The 26,041-nt window shown below is 40.5% G+C and overlaps 1 protein-coding gene across 5 annotated transcripts; it reads left to right on the forward strand.

The window, feature by feature from the left end:
* The first annotated feature begins 7,268 nt into the window (after nucleotides 1-7,268).
* LOC143860504 (Pentatricopeptide repeat (PPR) superfamily protein) lies at nucleotides 7,269-25,374 on the forward strand. Of its 5 annotated transcripts, none has more exons than XM_077371183.1 (6): nucleotides 7,269-7,323; nucleotides 7,525-7,568; nucleotides 7,694-7,870; nucleotides 8,253-8,474; nucleotides 19,058-20,626; nucleotides 24,440-25,374. In XM_077371183.1, exons 2-6 carry the CDS (start codon nucleotides 7,532-7,534, stop codon nucleotides 25,099-25,101), a joined length of 2,667 nt encoding a protein of 888 aa, XP_077227298.1. In that variant the 5' UTR covers nucleotides 7,269-7,323; nucleotides 7,525-7,531; the 3' UTR covers nucleotides 25,102-25,374. The 5 variants fall into 5 exon arrangements, with proteins under 5 accessions (XP_077227298.1, XP_077227299.1, XP_077227297.1 ...); XM_077371184.1 differs by lacking the exon at nucleotides 7,269-7,323 and having other exon boundaries at nucleotides 7,330-7,568; nucleotides 19,058-20,234; nucleotides 20,295-20,626; XM_077371182.1 differs by lacking the exon at nucleotides 7,269-7,323 and having other exon boundaries at nucleotides 7,330-7,568.
* Nucleotides 25,375-26,041: the final 667 nt, after the last annotated feature.

The raw sequence follows: 26,041 nt of genomic DNA on the forward strand, positions 1-26,041 counted from the left end.
ACACAATCAGGCCCTGATCTTCCTAAATGCGACCCGGACGATTGCGATTTTAAATGCAGCTTGGGCTGCTTTCTACAAATAAAAAGCGAAGGAGTATGCGAAGGAAACCGTTGCACATGCAAATATTATTGCTGATTATATTTTAATGTTTCAATCGAGTATGATGGAACTCTTATTGGGTTTATAATAAGTTAATAAAATAGTTCAAGAATAATATTCCGCCTCTACTATATATTTCCCGAGTTTGAATCAAATAAATCAAAGAAATATGATATAGTGACCCAAAGCAAGACAGATGGGAGAGCCCAACAATGAGAATGCACCATGTGTAAAAAAACGTATACTTTTTGTTGATTTTTCTGAACCTAAGGGCCCTCCACTTGTCATGCTGCGGCGATAACCCATTTGTTTAGTCCCCTCCCAGGTCTTACTCTCGGTCTTCTATGCATTACTCTAAATGAAAATATCTTTTAATTAAGATGATAAAGAAAAAGGCAATGTACGGGATGGATACACTCCCTTGATCAGATCCATGAATATTGTTGGGCATTAAATGGCCAGCCTATTACTCCTTGATCTTTCTTTACTGGTTTGCCTATAGAACTTTGATCATACCACTTTGGAAATAATACCCTAAAGATGCAGGTCAATCCCCAAATAAAAACATAAATATTGGTGTTTGAACAGATCCGTAGTTAACAAATAAAAGTAAACATAAATATGATTTTGTATACTTTGGGTTATTAAGATCACATTTGTTCTCTCCTCTTTCAAATTCCAAGACAACATCTATGTACATAAATGACTTGTTCGAAATGTTTCAAGTGTGAGTGCCCAATCGCATGGGTCCCACATTTTTTGTGGTGATCCAAAGCATTCATTTGCAAGGCCCTATCATAGATAGGGTGTGTACAAAAAATCAGCTCCATTGAATCATCCTAACCCTTTCAAAAGTGGAGGGCAAAAATGGGCAGATTTGTGGTCTGTCCATTTTACCCTCCACAAATGGATGGGTTAGGATGATCCTATGGAGCTTATTTTTGATACACACCCCATCTATGTAAGGGCCTTTCAAATGAATGCTTTGGATCATCCTAACAAAGTGGGCCCACATGTGATTGGGCACTCAAGCGTACCATAAGCTTGGTAGGCTCGAGCATACAATCATTTTCCTCTCTCTCTCTCTATATATATATATGTCTTTGTTTGGAAAGTAATAAGAGACAGTAAGAGAATTTTTTGAAGACAAATTGGAGCCGAAATTACTCCCATTAGATTCAATTATTTTTTAGAGCGGCCTACAAATTGTCATCTCCGAATTAATCATAATCATATTATTTTCCTCAATCCAAACAAGGCGTACTTTCTAGGAAATCCTTGGGGTGGTAATGCGTGGAAGAATCTGCGTTTGTTGGAAATTGGTTTTCTTAAGAATGTTCGATAATCCGTATCACCTGTTCCCCCGAAAATCAAATGCATGTTTGCGACGTTCAACCCCCATCGAACGAATAAGTACCTGATAAATGATCAGAAATGGAATAAGCAGTCTCCAATCCTATCTCTTTCCAGTAGAAAATTCAGAAAAAAGGCATGTGTTTTTCTATTTACCACACGTATATAGTTGTTTTTAAGTGCAATATTATTATTTTTTTCAATTCTTCGGAGATTTTTGTAAATATGCTTATTGTGAAACAACCAACTACTCCAAAAGCTTAAGCTGTTAGAGTTGGTGCCATTTAATCATTTATACTTCAATGGCCTCAATTTCAAACAAACTAAAATCCTATATCCATACCTGAGTGCTTGTGACCGAGATGCCAGGAGAGGAACAACTTGCAATCGCGTAGAGTTCCTACAGCACATCAGATGGCACCGGAGCCCCCGCATTCTAAGCTTCTGCCTCAGATCATCCACTCTTTTTACCTGAAAGAAACAGTGGCATTCAATGTAAGGCAAACCAACCAAACCAAATGTCTTGGTATTCAATTGAATGCTTCTCAAAACTTAAAACAGCTTATCAATAAAATACCTTGGTGGAATCCTTCATCAAGTATGAGAGACTATGGTCATTGCTTGATTCCACATCTTCCTCAATGGTGTTCGACTCATCAGATTTACCACCTTTACCATCCTGTGAGCTCATTAATTTCAAAATGGTTCTTTTCAGTCCGTCGCGACCCCACCAGTAATCAATATGGGAAATTGGGAAGCATAATCTGGGTCCGGGCAGAGCTTATTTTCATCCTCAATGCACTGGTAAGTACCCGGGTAGTACACTTCGTCCCCGCTACTACCGATCAAAGCATCAAATTCAGTCGCTTGGATCTTTCCCGATTTCAAAAATTGTAGCATTTCAGAGATCGGCATGGCTTTCGACAGAGCAAATCCCACAAATCTAGATGTCTGTGCGTCCAAGCGAACAGCCTTGAAAGTCTCCTGTATGATCTGAAGTACATTATTATTGGGATTTCCATTTTCCTCATAGGAGTCTAGTGGAATCACAAATAGCCTCTTTCACCGTCTCAGAACAGGGTATTTATTTACTGAATTTTGTATGTTTTCGTGCGGTTTCTTCCCCGTATCCGTTGTTTATTGTGCTTCGGATGTCAGTTTCTTAATCTTGCTCAAGATCCGTTTAACTTGGTCTTGGAGCTCAGGATCTCCCTTCATGGCAGCCACTTTCTCCAATTTAACAGTGTCAGATTCCAATGAGCCATTGAGGGAAGATTTATCACCATCAACAGATAGTCTGAGAGAAGTATCATGCACATCCTTGAGGGAGTCTCCTAGCGACTCATTGGCAGCCATGTCATCTAATGGTGTGTCCATTTGCCAATGTGGGTGCCTCATCCTACAAGCTCCTACCCTTGTTAGGTACGTCCGACAGTGCTACGGCCATGAGAACAAATGTATATTGCGCCACCCATTCTTTCTGCATTCGTGCCAGAGATTCTTTTCGGCGACTAGTTTTAGTAGTGCATAGGCAATGGCTTTTTGATCATGTGGAAAAAAACAATTAGTATTGTCTGCAAATGATAAGACTATGGCTATTTTTACCCAATGAATGTTGACTGGACCACCAGTTTTAGTAGCCACCATCGGAAGCCCATGAGCAGCTGCCTACATTGTTTCCAATTGATGGATTAGATTTCCATTTTCTTTAAAACAGAAGTTGAAGGAATTGAATATAACCAAAACTAACCTCAATTAACGTAAGACCGAAAGGCTCAACCAAGGCTGGGTTTATGAATACTCCCTGTCATGTTTCATTCATTTGCTCATCTAAATAATCAACATATTTTGAATTTCAAAGAATCAAATTAAACAAGGGATTAAATTGTACATACCCGCGACTTTGGCGCAAGACGATAGATTTCCGGAACATCAGACTGTTTGTGGTGCTTTGGGTAGGCCACCAGCCCATATAAATCGTACTCGTCTATCAGTTTCAGAACTGTCGTGAGAAGGCTAGCATTACCAGAGGACATCTCCTCTATGTCATCCCTGTTTCCTCTTTCCCATTATCACGGTCTGCATACAAGCATAAGTCATGTTCCTCACAAGATTTGCATCTGATCTGCTATAGTGGCCAATTTTTTAACTTGGGACAGCCCCCCAGTGTAAAGGATTCACTAGAGGGGCTATCTCAAGTTAAAAAGTGGCTAATATATCACTTCCCAAGTCGATTGGCTCATGATATTGGCACTACCATGTTTTGATAATTGCACAATCACACCTTGTCTTTTCTTTTTTAGTTGGCTTGTGAGTTGTGAGTGCTTTTTGTCCACAGGACCACAGCTGGTATTAGCTGGGTTTTTTCAATTCTCAAAACAGGATAGTGCAAAGGATTTGTTAGCGTCCATTGCATAAGGCATTTCGAGGATGATCTCTTGCATCAGCAGCCACCATGTGAGTCAAGACAAAATCTGCTGAAAAGTGAGCCTCTGCTACCACGTGAATCAAGACAAAATCTGCTGAAAAGTGAGCCTCTGCTGCTGTCAGATGCCACAGACCATCCGCAAAATGCCTTCTGCGATGGACGCTAGCAAACCCCATTAAAAAAAGGCACTAATAGGGTAGATAAACCCTTTTTCCCCTTTTATTTTTGTAAAAACAGGGGCCTACTTGCTTTTTAAACTCAGAAAGCTACTAAGCAGACAGTATTGTTTAGGGCTGCAACTCGAGCCGGGTAAAACCTGACCCGCATCGACCCGACCCGAAAATAGCCTGGGTCGGGTTCAGGTTTCATGGGTTTCGGGTCGAGCCGGGTTCAGCATTCAAAAGCCCGCATGAATCTCGGGTCGAGCCGGGTTTGAAGGGGCCCGACCCGAGTTACATAAGTTATAGTATGTACATTTTTTTCTATTGTTAGTTAAAAGTTAAAGGGATAATTACATTTACACCCCCTCTAGTTTCTGACACATCCACTTCCACCCCTATAGTTTAAAACGTGACAAATACACCCTTGTAGTTTCAATTTGTTTAAGGTAGGCCCCCTCAGCTGAAGATTCATCCATAGATTGAAGGGTTAGGATGATCCGATGGAGCTGATTTTTTTGGCACACCCTAACTATGTCAGGACCCATCAAATGAACGCTTTGGATCATCCAAACAATGTGGGCCCACATTATTTGGATGATTTTTTTGTAGTGTTTGGATTCGGGTAGGGGCCCACATTATTTGGATGATCCAAAGCGTTCATTTGATGGGTCCTGACATAGATATGGTGTGCCCAAAAAATCAGCTCCATCGGATCATCCTAACCCTTCAATCTATGGATGAACCTTCAACTGAGGGGGCAAACCTTAAACAAATTGAAACTACAGGGGTGTATTTGTCACGTTTTAAACTATAGGGGTGGAAGTGGATGTGTCAGAAACTAGAGGGGGTGTAAATGTAATTATCCCAAAGTTAAAAGTGAAAACCCACGCACCCACTGTTACTGTATGTGAGCGTAATTTCTGCTTCTATGAGTTGAGTTGATTCAAGTGTTTGATTCAGCATTGTTTGATTGTAATTACAACATTGTTTGATTATAGCATTGTTTGATTCAAGTGTGATGTGAGTGTAATTACATCATTGTTTGATTCAAGTGTAATGTGAGTGTAATTTCTGCTTCTATGAGTTGAGTTGCCTTGCCAAACAAGAATTTTCCTTAAAAAATTGCGTCAACGTGAAAAAACCCGACCCGACCCGAACCGACCCGAGATTTATCATGGGTAGGGCCGGGTTTGGGAATCGTGGGTTTTCCGAAAAAAAACCCGACCCGAGATATTTCTCGGGTAGGGGTGGGTTCTCCAAAACCCGACACGCCCGACCCGAGTTGCAGCCCTAGTATTGTTGGGAATTGCAATCAAGACCTTGATAATGAAATTCAAGGGTGATATGTAAGTGAAATCAAGACCGTTGTTTAGTAGAACAAAATGAGACCCCACATGATCTGGGTCTCATATCTGATGGGCGTTCCTTGCTGAAGATAAAAACTCCCAAGAGAGAACACATTGTAGAAATTTTAAGAGCAAAAATAATACATATGATGAAGATAGAATAGAAGACGATCTTTTCTCTTTTCAAAGTATTGAATAGGGAAAAATACACTTAGACCCCCTTTGGGTTCCTGACACATTCAACTTAACCCCTAAAGTTTAAAACGTTACAAGTAGACCCCATGTGGTTTCAAAACATGACATGTACACTCCCTCCGTCAACTGTCCATTAGTTTATCTCGACGGAAAGGCTAAAACTAACCATGGTTAGTATTTTGAGGATATAAATACCCTCATGTACAGAAGGATTAGGGTTACACAATTTTCCACCGCCGTCGTTCCTGCCACCACCTTCGTTGCCACCTTCGGCCACCTCTGCCGTCACCATCTCCGGCCACCGCCGTCACCTCCACCACAAACAATCGAATCCCACCCCATGGTCACATCAAACCCACATTTTAAGAAAAAAACTTTGATAAAAACAAAAAATAAAGTCCTAAAACATTAGGATTTTTGTGCAAATCATTATAATGATGTGAATGAAGAGAAATGAAACTCCTAAATGGAGGGTTTATGTTGAAAAATAAACGAGAGTTTGAATCGAATCCTAATTTTCAGTTTTCAAGTATGAAAACCCTAAATTTTTCCCATTTTATATTCAACTCTCAGAGAGGACATGGACTGGCGTTTAAATAGCTGTACGCTCAACCATAACATAAAATTCACACGTCTCTAACCTTGACTATCTATTCGAAGTCTACTTTTTGTCTTATTGCATGACTCTTTTAACGATAAGAACAAATACATATTATATAATATAAAAAGGACTCTGCTGACCGACTCTAGAGTCTAGACTACCTTCTTAAAATATTCCAGAAGAAATCAATTCTAAATATAGCTGGACTCCATCAAAATGTAAACACTAGCAATACTTCAACGTGCAAATCTAAAAGCACTTGGAGCCTACGCTAGTGTATGAATAACTCAATCCAAGTGAAAAAGATAGAGCAGATAATATCAACCCAAAATTCAAGGGAAAAGTAAAAAAATGGGGTTTGACTTGGATCAAAAATCAAGGGGGAGAGGTTTTTCTCTATCTGCCTTTGTGGTTTGACGATCAGTCACCGTATAAATTCTCAAGGGAGAGGAACTGATTTGTGATAGAGAAAACTATATAATGCAATATTACTTATCAAAAGTTCAAAATTTATTCACCTTCCAGAAGTTGATTTATTACCTCCAAACTCCTTAATTATCAAAACTTACCTCAGTAGATTCCAATGTCACAATCAATGCGAAATTGGTTTTTAGAGCGGCCTTCAATTTCTCATAGGCTGAATTAATCATAATCAAATGATTTTCCTCAATCCAAACAGGGCGAACTTTCTACGAAATCCTTGGGCTGGTAATGCGTGGAAGAATCTGCGTTTGTTGGAAATTTGGTTTTCGTCGGAATGTTCGATAGAAAGGTCCGACGGAGGCCCAAGTCGTCAATCTCCATATTACCGATCAACTGTGAACTTTTCAACAAGCGATAAAGAGAGACCTTTTTGTCGCTTGCGAAGAGTCCGGGCTTCGCGGCACACAGAGGGGAGCGATAGCTTGAAGATAGGGGGCGAATTTTATCATTTCCCTTGCAGTTTTTTTTCCAGGGTTTGTTTGTGATTTGTGACAGACCTTGACACAAACGTGTCTTCGCATCGCTTCCCTTGTCCGAAAGAAGCTATATATATATATATATATATATATATATATATATATATATATATATATATATATATATATATATCTGTTACAGTGAAAGGCCATGGTGCTAACATGCGCACATGGGTACATGGTAATCTGTTACCGTCACTATCTTACACTGTTTTCGTATTCTTGAACGACTTTACTAGTCTCAGCGGGAAGAAGAACACGAAGCTGCTAATAAAAGACACGACCTCTCGGTCTTCAATTTCCCATTTATTTTTCTTCTCTAATTCAAAACCCTAATTCTGTTCATTCTCTGCCTTTTCTTGTTTGGGTTTTCAATCTCAAGATAAGAGATGCAGAGGGAAGAGGAGCGAGAGATTCACCCACCAGGTTTGATTTTTTTTCATGGGTTCTCGCTCTTTTTTTTAGATAGATTATCTGAATTTCACATCATTCTTTACTGGGTTGTTCTTCTTTTTAATATCTAGAGGGGTTTTAATGGGTTTCGAGTGCAGGGCATGAGAATCAGAGCGTCCATGTCTGTCCCAAATGCGGATGGAGCTTCCCAAATTCGCACCCGAGTTCGAAACATCGAAGCGCCCACAATAAAATATGCGGAAAAATCGAGGGTTTTAAGGTGATGAATTTGGAAGTCTCTGACGATGAGCTTTCTGATGAAGATCACAGCCCCGGTAAGAATTTCGCCTTCTTTCGTTTAACAATTACCAATAAATTTGGTTCTGTTGAAATATCAATGATTAAATAACACCAACTCTAACCAAACAATTACCAAAGAATTTGGTTCTGTTGGAGTAATTGGTTGTTTCACATGGTATCAGAGCTATTGCCTTATGTGGCAGTTTTTGAATTCAAAACCCAACAACTCCTTAATGGTAAAAATCCATGTGTAGGGCTAACCCAAAAAAGTGGGGCCACACTGTTGAATTATCAAAGATTAAATAACACCAACTGTAACAGCTTAAGCTTTTTGGGTAATTGGTTGTTTAACATCTCTTATTGCTGGAACTTGATAGCGGTACGTATTGATGTTCATATAAGTAATATCAATTGCAGGAGCTTCAAAATATCAACACTTGGGGCTGGATGAGAATGGTAGTGGTGGAATTGAAGCTGAAGTTGGAGGAAACCAATCCGAAGAGGAAGTGTTTTCGGATGCTGTTTCGGAATTTGCAGATACAAAATCTGATCCGATAATTAACACTGTTGTTGATAAAGATTTACGAATGATCTCAAAGAATTGGGCCGGTGATCGTGCTTTAGAGGGTCTTGCGGGCAGTAAGTTTGTCTAGCCTTGAAATGCTTAGCTGATTCAATTATGAAAATGTTTGTTCCGTGTTCCTAAGAAAATTCAAGCATCTCGAGTTAAGAAACAAAAAATGTTTAAAAAACTCTGGTTGAAACCCCAGGAAAACAAATGACGGTTAATTGTTAGAGATAGTCTTGTCATTGCTAGCATTTGGATTTGCGGAACACCAAACTGATGCAGTAGCTGATGGATGATTTTTTTAATACCGGGAAAGGAGTGCGACCCCTGGCGGACCTCAAAATATTATATAATGAAGGCAGAATACAAGAGGAGGGCTATCTGCCTGGCCTCTGAAACAGTGACACACGAAGGGGGAATCAAACAACCCTAAACATTGCCACCTACTTTACTCATTTGCTTGGACGGATATTAGGAAAACCCTGGGCATCACATCTAGAAGCCCCACGGACAAAGCGGGGCATTTCTAATTCTGACCAGCCATGGAAAACTATAGACACCCCATTTTGACCTGACCCCAATTTCCCAAAAATTGAATAAATCCCGAAATCTGAGTCCCGAAATTTCCAAGAACCGAGCTCTAATCGCGAGAGAACCTGAAAAACCCAAAAAAATTCCCTGTTGTAAAGCTCAATAAACTTTATTTTTGCGGCCCAGGAAACTCCCGAAATCCCGTTCGTACTGTAGAATCAGAAACTTAACCCTCCCAAGCATATCCCTGCAAATTTTAGAAGAGTTAGGCAAGAAATAGAAGAAAAGACAAAGCGAGGTTACAAATGGAAGGGAGTTGATTTAAATGAGAGAAGAGTGCCAATACCAATCCCATATATAAAAAAGAAAGAAAGAAAGAAATGATATATTTGCCCTCCTCCTTACCCGAGCCCCCCCTTTAGCTAAAACAAGAGTAGTCACAAATTCATGAGATGGGGGTTGTCCATGGAAGAAAGAAGGGTGCAAATATGTCATCTACCTTTTGCATAAGAGGGATCGAGTTAGGGTTTTCACGGAGCAGGGGACTTCATTTCCAGCCGCAAGAGAGAGTGGAAGAAGGCGATTTGCAGCCGCCGACCATCTTCCCCACTCCACCTCCATCTTCCATCATCCACCAATACCACATCTTAGCAACCCTCTCTCCTTCCCTTGCTACTAACCCACACCATTCTACTACCATCTCCATTGATTCCGGCAATTTTGCCGGAATCCGGCCAAACCACACCGGAATCCGACCACCGTGCCACCATTGTCATCCTTCACCTCAAGCTTCACCATCACATCAGCTTGCCACCAACCCATTTAACCTCACAGATTCTTGAAATCCTCTTAGTTGCCTTTACTAACTCTAAGAACCATAGATCCAATGACCACCATGGCCATTTCTCCACCTTTGACTAACCTCCGGCCACCATCTTCAACCTACGACCACATCCCTTTGTGATGGGGTATGAAAAGCAACGACCAATTGGCTGTCGACATGTGGCCCTTAACGAATTCGGCACTTGCCTAGGGGTAATCCGGTAATTACCTGAGAGTAGGTAAACCTAAACCCACAAAAGGGCCGACACCTGTCCTGGGGTAGGTAATCCAACCACCCCAGGCCTCCCTCTATAAAAGACCTCTCAAGGCTCAAAGCAGGAGAGAACTTCAAAAAAAGCTACCACTCTTAAAGTTTTAGCTCTGCACTTCAGCTCATATCGACTTGAGTGTCGAAGGGACCGTCCGGAGTACGACTCCAGGTTGGTCTTCTGACCTCGTGCGTTCTTGTGCAGGGCTTCATTCCTTCAGCTCCGTCCCTTTGACCCGCCAGATAAGCTCTTACGTCACTGCCGTATCTGTTACCAATTTTAGGCCTAACACTTTGTATCTTTGAAACCCAAACCCATCTCAAAGCACCATTAAAACCCATCTACACCCTATTCCATAACCAATTCTCCATATCTCTGCAAACCCTCTTCAATACCCAAATCCCCATTAAACCCCATGTTTCTTCAAACCCAAACCCATTTCATCTCGTACAGCACTATCAGCCCAGCTCCACCCAAAACCCACTTCTATCATGATTTTCCACAGCCACCGGCAACCCAATCGGAGCACCATCACCTCCATCTCGCTCCCAACTCCAGCCAACTCCATAGACCGAGGCCACTTCCCTTCCACCATTTTTAAGACCCAAACCCATGTCCCTCTAATTAGACCAAACCCTTTTCAATTTCAACTTTGATCTAACAAACCCATGTCAAACTAAGCACAAAACCTTCAATCCTCTGCCCTTCTTCTCGTTAGATCCAAACCCCTCTCTATCAGAACCTGCAAACTCATTTCAATCGTGACCCCTCCATTTTTCGGCCAACCCCACCGAATTGCCTCCATTTTCTATATCCCAAGCTCTATCCGACCTTCTAAAAAAGGTGATTAGTTCTCTAATAGCTCACTCAGATCCCGTTGTACTTGTTGGTCTTTCACCAAGCTGCCCATTGGCCGCAACAGGGGGCCATGATGGAAAACTCATCATCTGGGGTCTGCAGCATTCATCACCGCGTTTTATATGTGATCATGAGGGTTCAGATGAATTAAAGAATAATCGGATGATGAGTGTGTTAGCATCAGTCATTTGTACAAGCTCAACTTGTAATTCCCATTTCTCTTTGCAGCTGGTAAGTTCAAAACAAAATAACTTGATATGATAGTACTGCCCTGTTTGGCTAATTGAGCATGATATTCTTTGAATAGATGGTAATTCACTTGATTGTCTAAGAAGTTTTCTGTGCAATTAATCAGTTGAAATTGTTTGGTTCATTATTATTCTAGTTGGTTGGATGACCCATGGTAATTGGTAAAAAGTCATCTACTCTGGGGTTGTTCTTTAGACAACCAGAAGCAAGACAAATTGTGTGTCTACATGTTCACGAAATCATATTTCTTGCATAAACAAGTCATTTAAACCATAGTCCAGATAAATGCCTGTGTTATGTTCATTCATTTATTAAGCCTAAAATTCGCACATCTGCAAAAGATTTCTTTGGTCATATGCTTGCATGGTTAGAGTAATTTTGATACTCTCAATAAATCTTCTGATGTTCTGAAGCCATACCTGTGCTATCTTTTGGAGTTACGAATTTATGTGCTATGGAGCGTGTGGCAATAACATCCAACTCGTCAGATATTTCAGCTATGTAAGAGTCTTCTAGTGCATATAAGGTTTTGACATATATCTTTGAATTTTGGCACAGTTCATGCACACAAATTTGTCCCTGTTTTTGGCACAGTTCATGCACACAAATCTATCCCTGTTTGGCACGAGTTCTGTCCACCAAATCTGTCCCTGTTTTGGATTAAAATCTGTCCCTGTTTTAGCACAAAATATACACACAAACCTGTCCCTGTTTTGGCACAAAATACATCCACAAATCTGTCCCTATTTTGGATTAAAATCTGTCCCTGTTTTGGCACAAAATATGTCCACAAATCTGTCCCTGTTTTGGCACAAGTTCTACGCACAAATCTGTCCCTGTTTTAGCACAAAATATGCACACAAACCTGTCCCTGTTTTGGCATAAAATACGTCCACAAATCTGTCCCTATTTTGGATTAAAATCTGTCCCTGTTTTGACACAAAATATGTCCACAAATCTGTCCCTGTTTTGGCACAAGTTCTACGCACTAATCTGTCCCTGTTTTGGCACAAGTTCTACGCACAAATCTGTCCCCATTTTAAGCACAAATCTGTCCCTGTTTTGGCACAAGTTCTACACACAAACCTGTCCCTGTTTTAAGCACAAAATCTGTCTCTGTTTTGGCACAAGTTCCGCACACAAATCTGCCCCTGTATGGCACAAGTTCTGTCCGCAAAACCTACCCCTGTTTTGTACCCCCCATGTTTGATAAGATAGATTTAAGTTGTCTCGATTACGATACTTCTAGAGAGGGATATTCACTTATTGCCCTCCCTATTTGTGGGCGATGAAGGCGTTAACCCAAGCCCATCCTTATGGGACTTACTCAGTCCAACTAGTGTTCCCCTCCTTTGTATAGTAGACTTGCCTAGTCTTTTAGACGCTCTTTTAGATAATTAGCTCCCTCATTGCTAGAGCAATGAAAGAGCCATCCCGAGCCCCCATTAGGAGACATACCTTATCTCGTGAGGCAGTTCTCTTTGGGAGACAAGCTTAATTTAGAGCCCACCTTTGTGTCTATAAGGCATGCCTTGCCTCATTTGTAGAGCCCCTATTTGGAGACAAGCCTTGTCTCATTTAGAGAGTTTTCCCTTTAGGAGGCTTACCTAGCCTCATACCCCCCCCCCCCCCCCTCATAGAGTTGTTAGACACCATTTGTCTTGTCAAGTACCCTTTTTAGCGTCATTGGTTAGAAGTTTGCCCTTAGGGCTATAAGCTTTTCATCTGTTATTTGTTTAGGGGTTTTACTCCATAGGTTAGATATCCTCTATTTTGGAGACTGGCTAAGTCTCGTCAGCTTTTGGTCATCTCTTTGAGATTGTTTACTCGTATCGTAATTTTAGTTCCCTCGTTGGTTTTCTTTCCCCTAGGCTTTAAGGATCCTGTTTCCCTCTTTGATACCTTACCGCGATATGGTGGGTATAGAGGCTCCTCTATCGAATCCCCTTTAGCTGAAAGGGTGTTAACGCACTTTTAAACACCGAAAATATAAAAACACTTCAAGACAAATTTAAAACATAAAAAACATTTGAAAAAACTGGAAAAATCCAAAAGCATTTAAAGTGTTTAGTTTTAGGAGTGTAGTTAGAAGAGTTCGTTTCCTAACTACGTTGGCTTGATCCTCTTCCACGAGGTACGTAGTGCAGCTTGAGATCTTCATCTCAAGTCCAGCTAAGCTTTTGTAAATAACATTTTAAATCCTTTTGAATAAACAACTTTAAAATCTTGTTTTCAAAAAGCTCTTCCTCTAGAGTTAGGAGTTTGTTCTAGATAGAGGGTTCTAGAGTTAATTGTTTGTCTTTGATTTGTTGTGTGCTTGTTGTGTGTTTGTGTTAGAGTTAGAAGTTTGTCATAGCTAGGAGCGTCTCCGTCCGGTCAGTTGGCGATTCACATCGCTGACTGATGACTGGGTCTAGGATGCGTTAGTGATCCCATTGTTTTCCTTAGAGTCTTAGGATCTGTTGTTAGCACTTTAGGGCTTATGTCTGTATATTGATGATGATTTTTGCATAGGATCATGATAGTGTGTGTTCATTTCTTCGATTACTCATATTCTTAGCGATAGCATTATCCTACTTGTTGTTAGCACTTTAGGGCTTATGTCTGTATATTGATGATGATTTTTGCATAGGATCATGATAGTGTGTGTTCATTTCTTCGATTACTCATATGCTTAGCGGTAGCATTATCCTACTTACTTGTTTCACTTGCATGTTTAACTGTAGTAATTACTTGCTTTGATTGTAAGTTAACTGTAGCGCTTTACTGCTTTACTGATTATCATATCTGTTATTTCTTGTACATACCTTATACCTTTAGCTGTAGCATGCATGTGTTTGTCCACCAGAATTTAGACACCCATCAGGTATGTCACTCAAAATCTAGCAATGCTTATGTGACACTTCTTTCATTCATCTCGTGTGTGCTTATTATTTCATCCCTGAGTCATGCATGATTAGGTAGACGTCTTCTCGGGAATATTTGGTTCTCATTTCACATGATTTTCGCCCAAAACTCTTCAAAGTTAATAAATAAATGGCATAAGAGACCAAGTGTTCGCACTCGGGCGAATTGGGGGTGCTCTTCAGACCTTCTCCATTTGTCACCAGGCACGGACCTTTTGTATCTCTGGTTATCCGTTGCAAACAGAGCATTTGTTTTTTTTTTGTTCCATGGCGTATCCATGGATGGCGACTCTGAGTTTGTTTTAGGTACGTCTTGGTTTGAGGATTTATCCTTAGATCAAGAGGTATCTCTTTCATTCATTTTGTATCGCTACTCGTGCTATGTTGTGAGGGTGGCATCCGTTCGAGAGTTCCTTGGTAGAGCTCTCCTTCACATTGTGGAGATCTCAGAGGATTGCAGGGGGATCTCACATCCCTCAGCCCAATCCTCTCGGTCCACAAAAACTCGATGACATCTAGAGTTGCATGCCTCATTTGCAATTGCATCCGCCACTTTGTCACCTTTTCTGAATTGGTGCTGGTGTGGAGGGCACAAGTTGTCCATGAGGTCTATGATTTCCGGCCAGAAGAAGGAGATGGTCCACGGGTGGCTCCCTTTCTTAGAGATGAGATCCATAAAGACTTTGCTATCTGACTCTACTACGAAATTCTTGATGCCAAGCTGATGGAGGGCACAAGCTGATGGATAAATTTGAAGCAAACTAACATATAAAATATTGAAAATATTCTCAAGTCTATGGGTGGCCTCTTCTCGAAGAGAGTCATACAACTTTAGTTATTGATGGTACCACCTTTCAGGTTAATTAGTTACCTAATATTGGTCTCCTTATTTTCTTTCATAGATATTTAATTTAGCTTCTTAATTTCCACAATTCAAAATGGTTCCTAATGTTGGGGTAAGAAGGATCTATGCCGATCAAATAAGTTAAAATTTGGACTCTTGGACTGGGATTTGAGGCGGTGGTGGATAACCCTGAATCATGCTTATCTTGGAATGGCTACTTCCCTCACTCCTTAGGACGGTTTCATCGTTGTAAATGACTACATTGTCCAATTTGCATGTCTATCGCATGCTCATTTACCATATCTGTGTTTGGTCATTGTGGCCTTTGACGAAATTCAGAGGTTTTTCTTTTAGATTAAAAAAAGGTCTACTTATTAAGGTGGGAAGCCATTTTTTTGAGCCTAAGCATAAAGAAGATTTTTCAGTAAGGTCCTTGAAAGTTGAAAGAAGGGCACATGATTTTTTCTTAATGGTAGAAAAAATGTCATTTGTCTATTTCTTCACCCAAAGTTATACATAAGAAACTTGGACCAAGTGACTTCCATTTTCCAGCTCAAACATTTATTCCTAGACTCTGTCCCAGCCCGCAAACAGCTTGCTAAACGAGCAACCTCTACTAATTAAACTTAAACGAAGAAACCCCTTAAATAAGTTTAAAAAAAATTCCTGTCTAAAATCTTCACAAAAATAGAATAAATACATACGCAATTCGTAAAACTTAAAACTGACTGGGTCCCCCTGCCAACATTACCATGATGACACTCTTAAGATTTTTTGACCTTTTTCTAGTTTTTCCTACTGCTTGACTTCTCCTGGGGAGTTTTTGGAGCTTGTCCACCTAATTGAACTGCATCAGTCCCTCCCAGTTGGGAGGCCCTCAACCTTGAGCTTAAATGATCACATACAACCATGGCCTCTCCATCAATTCTTTGCAACTTCTTGCCTTTTCTTCCACTACATGAGATATCGAAGACTTATCCATCAGCTGTGTAGTCCTCTGGTCAAGTATGATTCTATCTCTTCGCTTGGTGTTTTGGGCAAAGAACAAGTAAATATATCTGTCTCTTTTGTTACTATCATATGCGACCATTCCATGATACCCATTCAAGTCTTAGACATTGAGTATTAGAGAAATGTTCATTAAGTCACTTCTACACTTTACGTGGGCCAATGTTTTTTTTTTTTTTGAACATCTATGTCCCGATTGGAAGCTGTTCTTTCTGAAGAAACACCATAGTCAAGTCTTCATCGTTGAAAACTATAGAAGTGGAAGAAAGAGAAAAGTGAGGGATTTCAAATTGTGCAAGAAGGGAATGGGGGAAGAGAATGGGATTGCAATTCTCAATCCCACAAATTTATTAATAACCATTTATCAAAAAATCACAAGAATGCCCCCCATATGAATAGAAGCAAAATGGCATAATTTTCCCTACTCTTGAAAGCATAGGATATAAACAAAAATAATCCACTTACTCCAACACACACCAAACTCAAGTTGGGCCGAGAACATGTGTACACTACTTGTCAAGTATCTCACTAAACATTTTGCAAGCCAGAATTTAGAATGGATATATGGCGTGCAAATATTTGAACCACCTTTGCTCGAATGACATGCCAGTCAACTCCAATATGCTTGGTCCTTCATGAAACATTGGATTTCTCGTTACGTGAATTGTCTGATTCTCCCATTGCAAGGAAATAGGATTGCCTGTCCCAAGTCCAAACATCAGTCTCAGATAAGTAGGGGCAAATCTATAAAACCTCATATGTAGCATGTGCCATGGTATTCTAGTTGGCTATAGCACCAAATCTCGCTACAGTTTGATGTTTCTTGCTCCTCCATGGCACAAGGTTTCCACCAAGTAGGAGGCTTGATCCAATCAGAAATTCAGAAGGTGAAAACTTGAAGATGTGTTTGATTGTTAAATGAAAGTGTAGAAATCAAGCTTTGTAGATGTCATATTGATGCAGACGTGGGGACAGATGAGGACTATGGGGCCTCACTTAGAGTAGGGTAGTTAGAATTTTCTCCTCCATAGAATCAGAGACTTGTAAAATTCATGTGTAATTGCCCATAAAAGAGGGCTTGTGGGTGGGATGTATGTGGAGTGTGTGTCATGTGTGGTGAGGAGAGTGAAATCAAGTGCTTGCATGTAACAGCCACATGAGTAGTTGTAACTAACTCTTGCCACCTCAGCCTATGACAGCTGGTCATTGGCTGTCATCCTTGCCAACTCATCAAGCTCAGCTGAGAAAGAGCTGGCCTGATAGCTGTCAAGGCTCTAGAAGCTTCCTCCCTCTTTATAAATAGAGTTGGGGGGACTTATTTTACAGCAATCTTGATCAGTTTTAAAAAAGCGGATGTGACACGGGACGTGGCCAAGAAAAATCCTTGTCGACTCGGCGCGGACACGGCCAAGAACACAGTTGACGCGGTCATAACTCGGGAGAGTCAAAGGAGTTTTTATTGACTCTGTAGGGCAAAATGCGGAATGGGATGCGGTGCAACGCAGAACGAGACCGAGGTAAAAGGGAGTCGACTCGGGCGAGTTCCGAGTCGAGTCAACGAGTTTTTAAACACCGATCTCGATTCTGGTGAGATTTTGTTAGCTGGCTGAGAGCTCTAAGCTCAAGGAGGATGTTGAGTGTTGGAAGAATTTTCGGAGTAAGATCTTCCTTTTTTCTCTCTACTTATATCTTGTTTGCAATCTTTCTTCTTGAAATACACTTCCCGGAAAAATTGTCTCGGCTCCATCTTACTGTCTGTTCACAAGTTCTTGTAAATTTAGTTCCGCAATTCGATTTCTGCCGTGTTTGCTTTGTGATATTCATCCTTTTCTGATCTTATTTCTTTTGAGATCTAAAGATCAAATCTGATCTGGTCTAGATCTGGATGAATTAGATCATATCTGCATGTGTGGATCTGAACTTCAGTTTTACTCCAACTGGATTTGCAACCTGAACCAGTAATACGTATGCGGGGCCTATTTAAAACACTCATACGTATGCGGGGCCTATTTACTTTCTCTCTCTCTTAAAACATGATCATGAGGATGATTGATGTATTTTGTATCCAAAACTAAAATCCAAGTCAAAATACAAATGCATGAGGTATACAAATGGGCCCAGGTGATTTTGATGAGAAAAGGCTCTAATACCCCCTTATGACTTAAAAATGCTTAAATAACACTCTAAAAACTATATAAAACTCTTTTAACACCAATGATGGGCTCCATCTTCTAAATTCCTTGATTATTCACATTATCTTGGATGGTCCCCCATCACTTAATCTAGAATCTAGATGATATGAAGAAACAAATAGAGCGAAGGGGATCTTTGAGTTTCTATCAAAATTGAATCTAGATCTTGAGTCACTGAGAGTTCAAAACCTTGGGAAGGATAGTCTTCCTTCACTTGAGTTCATCTACAACTATATCAGAAGTGAGGCTAGCAAGAGAGCTAACACTAAGCTGACCATTGTGAGTATAGCTCCATGTGAACGATCTGCTTTAGTTTCCAACTCTACTCTGGTGAAATGTCTAGTAGAGGTGGATATCGAGGAAATATTACAACTACTGGTAAAGATAAACTGAAGTGCGGTTATTGTGCGAAAAATAGACGTACTAGAGAAATGCACCCGGATAATATTGGACATCTCGATCATAACTTTTTGCCTGATGCTTTTGACTTTGAAAGCATTGTCTTTCAGTAACTGCTTGTGAATTTTAAGACACTCTGGATATAATTCTCTTCCTGCTTGTGAATTTCTAGACACTCTGGAGACTGACAACAATCATAAAACTGAGAGTTAGTGAAATTAGATGTTGCAGACTTAGATAAAATCATGAAGACTAGAAATATGTGAAATTGGGAAGCATCTGTTAGACCAAAGTTGTTACAATTGCATGAATAGATGTAAGCTAACACACGTTCACGAAAAACTCACTTGTGGCCTATGCTTGAAATGCAGGCACCAGAGCTGGTTGGTAAGAGGGACAAGTACCTTTATCCAGGGTTTTTTTTCTAAAACTGCATGTGTTTATGGTGTAAACTAACATACGTCTTTCAGAAAGAAGTAGAAACTTCAATATTATATACTGGGAACTGATTTTTCTTGTAGCAAGGTTTCTTCAAAGTTATGTATCTCTTAACTAACCTATGTTTCCTTGGTGCAGGCAATACTCCAAAAACTACTGATCTAATATCCAGTGATCAAATTCGAAATCCTGATGCTTTGGAAAGTGAGCCAGTTCAGATGCACTGTGGTTTCCATGATCATACTTTGTCCGCTACCTCCGATGCTGTGAGCTCATTTATCTTACATAAGAGAACCGAGACCTTAGCTGTGGATCCAACAGAAGATACAAATAACTGTGCCTGTTTCTTATTACCTGGAGCATCCCCTGTGACACCAGCAACACCAAATACAGAGGCCAATACTTGCAAGAATGTTATTGACGGCTCTGTGGCTGTAGCAGAAGGCCATGAAAAAAGTAGTGAAGATAAAAACTTACCGGCCATAGCACTACGCTGCATACCTGCAAGTGATTGCTCTCAGATTGATTCTAAGTTGGGACAACAAAAGCCTCAGAATGGACTGTCTCTTAGTATCCATATGGGGCCTATGGTAGCTGAAGATCATGATTATCCGGGTGCTTTAGTTCATGCTGCTCAAGCTCCCGAAGGAAGCCCACCTATTGATTCTACTCTAGAAGCAAATATTCAGATTCCAAGTGATGCGGATGAGGGCTGCCATGTGCATGTACACGGATACGGAGATGAAAATATGCCCACTTTTTCAGATACAACTGTTGGAAACATTTCTGACATGAAGTCTGAATTGAGTTTACAGGAGCATGACCCAATAATCTGCCATGGACAAGTGCGAACTGAAACGTTGTTACACGAAAAGCCTCAGAATGACCTGACTTCTAGTACTTGTTTGGGATCTACACAAGTAGGGGAAGATAACGATCAAGTGGACAGGTCAGACAGTGACTGTATGCACAAAGAGTTGATTGTCGATCAAAGTGGTACTGATGGGGATCGACACGAGGAAAGAGCTCAATATATTGAACTTATACCCAGTGAATGTGCAGTTGATGGCCTTGGCTTAGAGGAATCTGATGCCCATTCAATTGTCACTAATGGAGAACCACTAGTAGCTAAAGTAATCACTCAAGTTAATGAAGATCTTGGAAGGGATGAAGCAGAAAGGAATCTACAACTGACCAAATCTACTCTTTTGGACACAGATATTGGTTTGAAAGGAGGCAATATCAATACCAGTCACTTGGAAAACGTATCGGAACCTAATTCTGATCAAAGCTCACAGGAAATTGCATTTCATAGGTGCTCAGATTATCCTGTCACAAAAACGGAAGATCAAGTGGCAGGAATTGAAACAAACAGTAGTCTTTCTGAATACTACCTTGAGAAACCTATATTGAATCAAAGCAGTGAGGATAGATTATACCAGTTTGATGCGCAAAATCCTACACCTAAAGATCATGTGACTTCTGCAGTGGATGCTGGTTGTGTTCAGAGTTCAGTCACCCTTAAAAACTGCAACACCCAAGGTTTTGCTGAAGGGGATGCCTCTGACAATCATTCTCATTCTTTACAAGAGGAAGGGGGTGATATTCTTAAACAAAATGCTAATGCTACAGTTCTCGATACGGACATATCAGTAGATTCTACTAGCCAAATTGATAGTGTGGAAGGCTACTGGGGCTCTTCTTCAGGTTAGGATTTCATTCTGTTCTTTTTACCTTATTTGGATCATTTGTTTCTTAGTTACACTTGTTCCAGCTATTTTGGGAGATAAAAATGCCAGTGTATTTTAATTTCTCCAATTGTTAAACATTCTTTATTCATTGTGTAGCATTTGCATTCCTCATATCTACTAGAATTATTATATTTGGTATTATACTGTACTAGGCCAATCTCTGCTACAAGTAAGTGTAGGGGTATAGGCCATTCAGGTCCCAAAACTCTTGAGTATGGTAAGCTACATTTTCTTACGGTCTCATGGAAGTAGTTATTTTCGAGTCTCACGGGCTCTGAAAAGTACAATTTCACCACCTAGTCTTTCCAACCTACTAGTAACTATGAGAAACTTCCTGAAAATATCACAAGTCATTAGCTCTGGATCCCTGCTGGATTTATTAGCTTCAGATTAAGGACTGAATCCCAACTTGAAACAAATAATGAATTCCAAGCATGGGAAATTCATATCCTGGGAATTTCCAGCACTCGAAATTCAATATCCACGGTAATAAAGTAAAGAAGTGTTTTTTCAGAGTAATCACAGGTCATGTGTCTGGGTCTGAGTCGATGTACTAGCCGTCATCCATTCCTTGATTAGTATACAAAAAGGTAAAGAATACATTTCCATTACCGGGGCCACCAGTTCCTCCTCGTTTGTTCCAACCTTGATTCCAGTTGTTGTTCCAACTTCCAACTCTGATTCTGATGATTGGCTTGGTTCGAGTGACCTTGGCCAACTCATCGACCTCGTCCTCTTTGGTTTCCTCTTCCTTGAGATTTTGAGTTGGCTGTGTTGCTGTGCAGAACTCTGTTGAAATCCGAGGATAGTAGGAAGTGTCATTTGGTCAACTGGTTTGATCTTTGTAAGCCTAAAAAAGAGCGTGGCCTTGGTATTAGAAGGTTAAGATTGATGAACAAGGCTTTCTTAGGGAAATTGATTTGTATATTTGGTGAGGAGAAAGTTAATGGTGGACTGTGATTGAGGTTATTTATGGCTCTAATTTTAGGGGGTGTTCCGTAGTCGACAAGTATAGAGACAAAGGGATGACGATATGGCGTGATATCATGAAAGTTAATCCCCGTTTCAGAAGGGTATTCGCTTTAGAGTGGGTAGTGGGGAGAGAATCAGATTTTGATTGGATGATTGGTGTGGGCAAAGCCCTTTGAAGGCGGACTTTTTGATTTACTTAGTATGGCTTATAGGAAAGGGACTAGTGTGGCAGACTCTTTCAGTAGACAGAGTGCCTTAATGGAGTGGAATGTGCATATCAGAAGGAATTTTAAGGAATTTTTTCAATTGGGAGGTAGATTGGATTGCTTCTTTGCTAGCCAAACTTTGCTTGATATTGATTAAGAGAAATGGGAAAGATAAAAGAATTTGGAAATGGTTCCATGGAAGGTAATTTTTGGTTCATTCTTTCTATAACCAGATGATGCAATCATCAAATCCATCTCCTGCTTGAAGAACCTAGTGTTCTTCTGCCCCTCATGAGTGTTGGCATTTTGTTGGGCGATGTGTTTAGATAAGATTCTCACTGTGGATAATCTTCATAAGAGGAAGAAAATCATTGTCAACTATTGTGCAGAATGTTCGATGTCGATTTGGTTGATCATCTCCTTCTTCATTGCAACTTCACTTGAGTGATCTGTTCTTTCATATTTGAGCTTTTTGGATTAGTTGGGTTCTTCTTAGCTGTATTTTAGATTATTTCGAACCTTGGGCCTTTTCCCATTGGCCCTCTTGATGTATAACTCTCTGGAACTTATCCTTTGTTGCCTTGCTTTGATTGATTTGGAAAGAAACGAACAAATGGGTGCTCAAAGGCATACCTAGAGGTGTTCAAAGCATTACGAGGCACATCTTTTCTTCAGTGGGAGGTGATTCAGATGAGCAGCCGTAGAAAAGAGAGTCCTCATCGTAGGTGGAGCCCACCCTTTCCCAGGTTTTTTAAGTTAAATTTTGATGGCTCTAGCTTGGGCAATCCAGCCCTAGCTGTTGTTGGAGGCTTGCTTCGGGATCCTGAGAAAGGGATTAAATGGGCTTTCTTTGGGCCTATTGGTGAAAAGGACTCTAATGAGGCGGAGATCCAAACACTTCTAGTTGGCATCCACCTTGTTGATTACACCTTTTTGGATCATCTTACTATTGAGAGGATTCCCTTGATGTGGTGAGGTGGGTGAATAAAGGGGCTTGCTATCCATGGAGCTTTGTGGACACCATTGGGGAAATTCTTGAGAAAATCGACAGTCATGACATGGAGGTACATCTTGTATGGCGATCTGCAAATGATAATGCTGATTGTCTCTCTTGGTCAGGGTCTGACAAAGCTGCGCTTTTGGCTTTTAATCATTTGCCCTACTTTCTTGCAGCTTGTTCCGTCTTCTTGGTTTTATTAATTCCATCACTGTTTAAAAGAAAAGACAACTACAAGGATGATTATGCATAGATTCAATGGGAGTTTGATGTAATGCTTCCAGAATATATGGCCACAGGATGAGAGTTCGGAACTCATGAAATTTAGAGAATTTGGTTCACGGAGATCAAAAAATAGACCAAGAGCAGGTGGCGATATGAGATTTGCCTTGGAAATATTCAATAAAATTCAACTGCCACGAGTGGTGGTATCAAGGAAGGAGAACCCTTGACCACAAGATGGTGACCACATTTGTTGATTTTAATACTGATGTTTGATCTGGTCCCTCAGGAACATTATTTCAGAGATGTTACCAATCTCCGCCACACTTTCACTCTGGGATTGAGGGTGTTGATTGTGATAGTGCAGATGGAGAGGCCATCAGTCCCCAGGAGTCCCAAGAGCAGACAGTAGCTGATGGAGGCGCCACTGTAGAGCCACCTCTTCATAGCTACTGTATTGGGAGCACCTCGTTCCTTCCGAGTAAAGGACAAGATTGGTGGGCACCAATTGGCGATACTTCTAGATAATGGGGTCATGCATAACTTCATTGATCAGCCCCCTAGTTGCATGTGCTCATATGGTTCTTGAAATTCAGTGGATGCATTCTATTGGATTCTTCACATAGAACTTCAGAGTTATTAAGCTTTCTCATAGTCAGACATGGGAGGATCATCTTAAGCTTTCTCATAGTCAGACATGAGAGGATCACCTGCATGATTTGGACGCTGTTTTGGCCCTTCTACAAGCTACAACAACATACTCTCTTTGCAATGGAGAGTAAGTGCGAGTTTGGGCTTTTTAAGCTTTCTCATTGGGCAACAGGTGTCCGTGTGGATCCTCAGAAGATCCAAGCGGTCCTGGATTGGACAGCACCATCGACTCTCACCCAGTTGATGTAATTAACTACACTGTACCATCAACTCTGTACTTAGGCTTTCTCTTCTCGTAGTTTATGTGATTATTTCTAATTTAACTAAGCTCTTATTATTTATCAATCTGCGGCACTATTCATCACTCTTCACAAGGATAAATGATCCCAATCACATACATGTGGTATGGTTCTAGGTACCAAGCTCTGTCAGGTTTCATAATGCAAATATCCATTCTTTCTTGTTTCTTCATTTTTTGGCATGTGCGTCCCAGAGGGGGGAAGGGGGAGCTGCTTTTATGTTATTTCTATTGAGAAATTCGTAATGGTTGTCAGCTTTCAAAAAAAAAGAAGTGAAATTCGTAATGGTCGAAGCAAGTTATTTATAAACCTGATTATAAAAAATTTCTTGGGCTATAGCTTGTTAAACAGTTGCTTTCCATGCATGGTGAACACATTTATTTTCGTGACCTAGTAAAATTTTCCTTTGGATGTTTTGACAGATGGAGCAGTTCCTTCCATATCAAATGCTACAGATTCACAGACCATCCTTGCCACTGAACCTCTGCCAGGCATCAATGTCCAAACATCAACAGAAGCATCCAATGCTAATATAAAGAAGGAAAATACTGCCGGGGAACATCGCACTGATAACACTGATCTCTTTGAGGCACCTTCTTTCATGACCTTGGTTGAACCTGGCAGACTTAACAACAGACAGCCCAATTCTGCTGATATTCAGAATCCTCAACGGCCCAATTCGCCTTCTTTTCAAGCTGCATGGTTTCCTTCTATAACACATGTTGTGAATGAATCCCAAGGAAGAAAGAAAAATGAGGAGATAATTGCAAAGGTAGTGAATTGGAGCTCAGGACAGCCCTACACTCCATTGAGGAACCTTATGGTTGAAGCGAATCATGAAAGGAAGCAAAAGCTACCAATTGCACCAGACCATATAACAACAACAACCCACAAAGATCAGGCCTACCAAGATGATGGTCTACCAACCAAGATGGCTCCCGAATTTTCTGCACCACTTGATATCAAAGGAGTAGAGAAGGAATGGAATTCTCCGGCAAGGCTACCGGAAAGTAAGACAGGGAAGATGAAGGTTAGAGGGAAACCATACTGGGTTTCTTTTGTATGCTGTTCATCTGTCAATTAAGTTTGGAATGAGAATAATCAGCACAAAAAAATGTTACATATTGAAGTTGCAGATTGGTTTGCCATATTGTATGTATATGATCCAGAGTTTCTTAGATTATCTGTTTTAATTTTTCTAGGAGGAATGATATGTGGGTGTCTTGTTGGTGTTTTTTGGATTTTGTTTCTGAAATGTGCCATAGAACCATCAACCAAGAGTGTTTCCTTATGCTGTAAAATGCCTTCTTATGTTTTGAGTATATTTGAAGGAGAAACAGAGTATTACTTTGGGATACATTTCCTGTCAGATTTTTAGCATTATTATATTTGGATGCCGGGTTTTTTTTTTTTCCTGGGATTTATGTGGGTAAAGGTAGGAGACAAAAGAGGGGACAAGCATTAATTAGAGAAAGATATTATGATGAGTAGAGAGAGAGGGTAGAGAGAGAAAGAGAGAACATCCTTTTCAAGACAAGATTTTGCTGATGTCAGCAAGAAAAAGCTGATGTGACCACTAAACCTTTACCCACATAAATTCTGGGAACAAAAAAAACCCAGCAACCAAACAGAGCACACTCATGTCGGCTTCCACTGGAAGTTAGCTTTTTGGGAAGTATGCAAGCTGATTTTAAGCTGACTTTTGGGAAGCTGGGGACCCCGCTTCCAGCAAAATCCAGTGGGCCTTCTTCGGGCTTTGGCGTAAAGCCAAGAAGATGGCTTCCAAACCTCCAACTCTCAAATGAGCTTAGCAGGAAGTCCAATGGTTGCAAGCGAAAAGCCTTGCCCAACTATATATAAGAAATTGATGAAGGCTACTTATGTAGGGAGATCATAAATTCGGGGAAATGATAAATGCGCCCCTTTTCATTACTTAGGACACCTATCTATGACCGAAAAGTGGCTGATGTACTTCACATTTGAAGGAGCGAACGGACCTGATTACCACGTACAATGTTGTTGGG

The sequence above is a fragment of the Tasmannia lanceolata genome, unplaced genomic scaffold (assembly GCF_043159265.1).
Source record: "Tasmannia lanceolata isolate RefF3 unplaced genomic scaffold, GAP_Taslan_0.1 ptg000037l, whole genome shotgun sequence".
In the NCBI taxonomy this organism is placed as follows: Eukaryota; Viridiplantae; Streptophyta; class Magnoliopsida; order Canellales; family Winteraceae; genus Tasmannia; species Tasmannia lanceolata.